The sequence below is a fragment of the Curcuma longa genome, chromosome 11 (genome assembly GCF_044706935.1).
Source record: "Curcuma longa cultivar G26 ecotype Majalengka, Jawa Barat chromosome 11, ITB_CL_G26_1.1, whole genome shotgun sequence".
Taxonomy (NCBI): Eukaryota; Viridiplantae; Streptophyta; class Magnoliopsida; order Zingiberales; family Zingiberaceae; genus Curcuma; species Curcuma longa.
Window position 1 is genome coordinate 28,992,019 of NC_133871.1, and position 6,575 is coordinate 28,998,593.

Below are 6,575 nucleotides of genomic sequence, written 5' to 3' on the forward strand. Positions count from 1 at the left end.
TTTTTCATACTATTCAAAATCCTCTGGTCGATTTATTCACACCATTAATTCCTGTCCGTCGGTGCCAACGTAGAACTTCATTCGTTGATTCCTAGTACGCGGCAAGACCTCCAAAACTCAACAACTCCTGCCCAAGAAACTCGAAAGCAACGCCTCACCCACCTTTTCCCCCTTTCCTTTGCTTGTCCAAGACGTCGTCCAATCTTACTATTACTCGGACCTTCCAATTTTCCCCACTCCACAATTTATATTACATTTAAAAATCTATATATTGTCTTTGTTTATCGATTGACTTAACCAACAAAGAAAATAAATTTAAAAAAAATAAAATAAAATAAAATAAAGGGAAAGGATGGATGAGATCGAATCCAATGTGAGAGGATGGAGATAAGGATGAATGATTGGGCCGTACGGCCATTCGATAAATTAATTAAAGGGGGTTGGTCGGCTGGATAAGGACTGACACCACGACATCCACATTGCGTGTGGTCCCTCGCGGGACAGCCTTATCTTATCCTACTACACTGGATAATGTTATCTATCATACGCACGTAATTAATTAATAGGGCAAAAACCTTGTTCTTGTTCGTCGAATACAAGCCACAGCCGAAATCTCGATTTGAAAGCAGGACAGGAATTCATGAGAATCGATCGAGCTCTTGAACTTGAGATCGCCTTGTATTTGAATCGAGCGTACTTTTACAATGAAGATTTTAGAATGAATTAAGCGTGACTTTGGAGATCGGAGAGGGAGAAAGATCTCGGCGATCGAAATGTCTGCTTGCGGGCGAGGGCAGCGCTGCCGTGGTGCGGCAGCGGTGGCAGGGGGGCGGCGGCGGCGGGTTGTGGCTCGTCCTCCTCCTCCTCCTCGTCGTCGGCTTCCTCCACGGTGTGGGCGGGGGACAGGAGCGACGGCAGCGGCGGGCAGAGGAGAGAGGCGTAGGATGCCCGACGCATCTTGCTCATCATCAACAGGCGGCGCCGCTTGTTGAAGGGGTTCTCCTGCTTGGCGACGTCGCGGGCGCAGGCGGTGGCGACGTCGGCGAGGCTGGCGAACGACTTGGACTTCCCCGTGAAGAAATTGGACAGCCCTCGCCTGGGCGAAATTAGGGCAATCAGTTCTATCCATCCTTTTGGCGAAAGGAAGAAGAACAAAAAAAAAACAACGAAAAAAAAAAATCCGTGAAATGAAATGATGCGCTTACTTGACGGGAAGCGATTCTTCCAACGCGCCCAAGGATCCGAGAGTCCCATCTTTCTGCTTGCTCTCGGCCTCTTCGCCCTCCTCATCGCCTCGGGCGGAAGTGGAGGAGGAAGAGGATGCGGAGCCGATGGAGGAGTTCTCCGATGACGCTTCCTCCTCCTCCTCTTCTTGCCGATCGCAATGAAAGCCGTTGCGCTGCATCAATACCACCTCCGCCTGCTGCTCTTCGCCGGGGAGGAAGACCGGCAAGCTTCTCAGTTGATCCTTCAAACCGACGGTGGGCAGCACGAGAGAAGACATACTCTGTCTTCTTCCGATCCCTCTTCTTCCTCACTAAATCCAAATCCTCTCCGGGAATCAAGAGTCGGGGCTGTCGGGAGGCAGAGAAAGGGTGGTCAACGACGATCGCCGGCGATCCAAACTGGGTAGTAATCGATGATTCCGGGTGCTTCGGTGAGTAAAAGGCAGAAGGGAGAGAAGTTATATGAGAACAGACAGGAAGGGGGAGAAAAGGATAAGGAAGAGAGGGTCGTTGACCAAGTCAACTTCGTAACCCTTGTCGATTCCCGTCGTTTCCCGTGGGTGAAACGGCTTTAAATAAAAAAAATAACGAGGCAAATATTATAATTACTAACAAAAATAAATAAATAAATAAAACATGTTATCTGACGTTATGTCCAAGTAGGTTTTGGATAATGATGTCCAGGCCAAACAATTTGAAAATTAGAGTAAATTTGAATTATTATTATTTTAAAATAATCTTTAAATGGGTAGCTGAGTCGTATTATTGGTAAAAGCAAAAGAAACAGGAAACTCTTAGTCATTGTATTAGTTATTATTATTATTTTAATTAGCATATGGTATCTATTAATCTTAAATATAATCAATCTAGTCTTATAAAAATTTCTCATCAACTATCAAAATAAATTGAAAAATACTTACAAGATTCATCCAGATAATTAACATTCTTATATAAGTCGGTTTCTCATTAAAGAAAAAATCTTCTATAATGCATCATAATTGATATTCAAATTTAAGATGTTTGCTTATCTACTAAATATCTAACTACTACACTTGTAGCCTGGAGCTCATTTGTATTAGTTTTTGAAGGTGCTTATTGCAAATGGGATCGCAATCAAATGATGCTGGACATCTGGGTTGACCGCTACGTGCGCTTTCCGATTTACTCTAGTGGTTGGTGGGAAATTTTTGTGGGGTCGAGCTGGTCACCCCAAGGGATTGAGTCAATGTAACTAATTGAAATTTATCATTTTTTTTTGAAGGTGCTCACTGATGTAGCCTTTTATCAATAAGATTATGAGTTTCTCAAATTATCAATAACTATGGGTGATGGAATTTTCAATATGGTGATGCGGATCACGATGACTACTAGTTAGTTGACACATCCTTTAGGTTGGTCAACGCATCCTTTTAAATTAGTCGTAAGTCACCTAATCTCCCAAGGTTCATGAACTTCAACTTGAAATAAGAACATTTCAAATTTTCAATCCTAACGATATTTTAGTGTCTTGAAATTGTTAGAGAGGTGGGAAGGAGAAGAGTTTACGAGGAGAGATCACAACTTAAAAATTGAGTGAATTGGAGTGATAGAATAGGGTTCTTTTATGTGAGGAAGGGATGGCTTTAACCTATGAAAAGGCATGACTTCAAGGAGTACAATTATTGGTACAATCATACATAACTTATCTTGCTAGACCAACGTATTTTGATGTTTGATTGTATGCTTGGTCAAAGGTATGTTTGACTCAATGTATTTAAGTTACGATTATGTGTTAAGTCCCATATGGTGCGTCAAGCAGATTAAGATTGAATAAATATTTAATAGTAAATGAAGTTCAAGTGGATCAAGATTAACACTTGACAATTAAGAATTCAACAAGTACTGGTAATGAAGAAAGTCTAAAGACATTGGCAATAAATGAAGTTCAACAAGTTTTGATAAAGAAAAGTTAAACATGTGTTGATAGACATAGAAATCCTAGCGAGTTATGGTGAACCTAGAGATTTGGTAAATGAATATCCTATTGGATAAAGGTTGCTAAGGCTAAACAAATGGAAGTCTTAATCAATCAAGGTTAACTGACAATTGTTTGATGATGAAGTCCTAGAGGCTAGGCCTCTTAGCAAATGAAAGTCTTAATAAGTTAAGGTTGGCTAACACTAGACAAATGAAAAAGTCTTAAAAGTAAGACTTCTTAGCAATTGAAAATCATGGTAAATCAAGATTGACCAATATTTGACAAATGATAAAGTCTTAAAAATTAATCTCTCCACACGAGAAGTCTCATAGGTTAGTCCTCTTGGCAAGACAAGAAAGCCCTTAAGGCTTGACTTCTTAGTAGATTCTTTAACTGATATATACTTTGGGATTTGTGTAGACTTAGATTAGATCTTAACCTTAAGGTTGGTCAGAGTCGACGATGTAATTGATTGATAGTTATGAAGAAGAAGAGAACCAATTTAAGTATCTGTTAGGACCCAACATAATCAACTAGATGTACATGTAAGTTAACTCAGGCCTAAATAATCACAAAAATAATAGACTAGGATAAGTTGGTATGATAAATTGACAATGGAGTGAAAATAAATAAATAGTTTGATGAGCTCATACCATTACTACTCTTACGCTCTGTTTGGGAGGAGGTGAGGGAAAGGGAAGGAAAGGTAAGGAAGGGGAAAAAAAAATTTATCTCTGTTTGGGATGGGGTGAGGTAAGGAGGGGAAGGGGAAAGAAGGGGAAGTGTTCCCCTTTCATGCCCATGAATAGCCACAATTTCTTACACCCCAAATCGGGGTGTAAGGAAGGGGAAGTAAATATTAAACCGGTTTATTCCAATTTTACCCATCCTTTTATCCTCGTTTCTAAACCTTCGCCACGGCGGAGATCGCCTCCAGCCACACCGGCTTCAAGATCTTGGAAATCAGAATTCTGCAGGAGAGCTAGGAGAGGGAAGGGTGCGACTGCAGGCACGGCTCGCATTATCAAGATCAACGTGTAATTTCACCGGTGGAGAGAGGAGATCTTGGAAACAGTCGCACCCTTCGCCACACCGGTGGAGAGAGGGAGGGAGGGGGACGAAGAGTTGAGGCGCTCCGCTCCACCGCGATCGCGTCGCCTCCACTGACGTCGCGGGAGCTGGCGGCGAGGGAATCCGCCGGTGCGGCGGAGGGGAAGAGGCGGCTGCGGGACGGCGGGGCTCGAGGAAGGGACCCGATGCGGAGGTCGAAGACGAGGAGGAGGAGGAAGGAGATGGAATCGGGGAGATTTTTGACCTTTTATATCTTTAACTCCCATTTCCTTTCGTTTGGACCTTCCTTTCTTCCCAAACAAGGTTACTTTTCTTCTCCTCCCTTCCCTTCCCTTCCCCTTCCTTCCCCTCCCTTCCCCTTCCATTAATGAACCGTCCCTCACCCGATCCAAACAGAGTCTTATAATGGTTAATTTTTTTTTTTTTACTAAATTAAAGAATCTCTTTTTTAATGATGAATTCATTGTGAAATATATAGCATAATGGCATATTTAATTATTTAAAATTGTTCTCATCATTGATAAAATTACATTTTTTTATAAATCATTCTAATAAATATGCCGAAAGCTATAAAATAGTATATAACATCCTTTATCATCATAAAATTTCTTTGGTGAGTGAAAATAAGCATACATCATGCATAAATTTAATATTGAATATTCAAGCCTCTACGAGTACGATGCAATAATAAAATACTCATAAAAATAATTAAAAAATCAAAATTATTGTAAAATAATATATGTACATGGATATCCATAAATCCCCAATACTCCATAAACTCTTTCGTTACTCCGTGACCTTTCATCTCCCCTAACCTCTCAATTTATGTATGAATGCATGTGAAATTAAGGAGCATGGGAGTTTCAAGATAGTTATGTACCTATAAATATATTCTTTTGGTTAGTGTGAAAAGAAGGATCAATAAGATTTCATTTTCATATATGTAATAAGTCGTCAATTTGGATTGAGTTTGTCGGGTTAATCTGTCCCATCAAATAATTTAGGTAGATTGAATTAAAATTTTATCAATCTATTTTAAGATGGATCGATCCGTCTAAGCTTACAACCTGCTTGAGTCAGCCCATGATAGGCTTGGATTGACCCCGTAAGTTGAAAACTTTTTTCTTCAAAATTTAAAATTAAAATAAAAAATTCAATGAACTATTGAGTTTGACATGTTTAAATTACAATTCAAATTTAAAAATTTCAACTCAACTCATTTAAACTGTAATCCAAACTTAAAAATTTTAATATTTTTTTATTTTTTATTTTTTACATGCCCATGGGTTGACCCGTCTAACTTGCAACCCACTTTGAGTTGGGTTGGATTGGAGATTTTTCAACCTGCTAAGTTGGTGGTCCGACCCGTCTTGCCCCATCATATGATGAGTTTCTATGGGTTGACCCGCTCTACCATAGATTGGCCCGTTTGACAGCTCAATTACTTATATAATTTCTTTAAACGTTATCAACACTCAAGTTCTATTTTTTAAATTCAGCTATAGGTAATATTGAAAAAAGGTATGGACATGTTTTTCTATTAAAATTATTAACATGCTGTTCCGGTCAATACACCGTGGATAATCAAGCCACCGGTCAACGAACTACTGACGTGTACGCTCTTTGAAGATAGCTATCGAAGAGGACAAAAGAACTTGAAAAATAATCCAAAAAAGAGTTAGAATAGTGCTGGGATGAGTCCCGACACGCCACTCCGACGCTCAAGTTAGGATTTTATGTGAAGAAGGAGATTAAGGACCTGAAAAAATTAGGATTTGAAGTGTGCATATATGTGCCCATGGGTATGGACAACCTTTTATAGAGTTGATCTTCAAAATATTAGCGTCAGTTTAGGAAATATTCCAAGATATGAGATTCTATTTCGATATACGTGTTCTAATTGTTTATGTTTTCTAAAATATTTTCCTTATTCTCCGGGTGAAATGATCTTAAGGTATCCTAATCTTAAGGATGAACCGACTTTGTCAGCCTGAGTTATGAGGTCGAGACCCGAGATTAAAAAGAGGTCGGCACCTGAGGCCGAGTGGATGTCAAGGTCGAGAATCTGAGGCCAAGACCTGAGACTAAAAAGAGGTCGACGCCTGAGGCTGAGTGGATGTCGAGGTTGGAATTTGAGGTCGAGACCCAAGATTAAAAAAGAGGTCGACACCTGAGGCTGAGCTGATGTCAAAGTCAGAATCTAAGGTCGAGACCTGAGACTAAAAAGAGGTCGGTGCTCGAGACCGAGTGAATGTCGAGGTCGGAATCTGAGGTCGACCGAGAGGTCGGCGCCTGAGACCGAGTGGATGCCAAGGTTGAAA

The 6,575-nt window shown here is 40.4% G+C and overlaps 1 protein-coding gene across 1 annotated transcript; it reads right to left on the minus strand.

The window, feature by feature from the left end:
* Positions 1-637: 637 nt before the first annotated feature.
* LOC141839765 (KID-containing protein 1-like) lies at positions 638-1,776 on the minus strand. Its single transcript, XM_074727588.1, has 2 exons — positions 1,206-1,776; positions 638-1,096 (listed from the first exon to the last, which is right to left on the minus strand). Exons 1-2 carry the CDS (start codon positions 1,502-1,504, stop codon positions 724-726), a joined length of 672 nt encoding a protein of 223 aa, XP_074583689.1. The 5' UTR covers positions 1,505-1,776; the 3' UTR covers positions 638-723.
* Positions 1,777-6,575: the final 4,799 nt, after the last annotated feature.

What these genes read in the sequence shown, in the direction of transcription:
- LOC141839765 (XM_074727588.1), bottom strand. Translation starts at nt 1,504, where the DNA reads ATGTCTTCTCTCGTGCTGCCCACCGTCGGTTTGAAGGATCAACTGAGA. An exon ending in GAAGAATCGCTTCCCGTCAA is followed by an intron (nt 1,097 to 1,205) that starts GTAAGCGCATCA and finishes AATTTCGCCCAG; the next exon opens with GCGAGGGCTGTCCAATTTCT.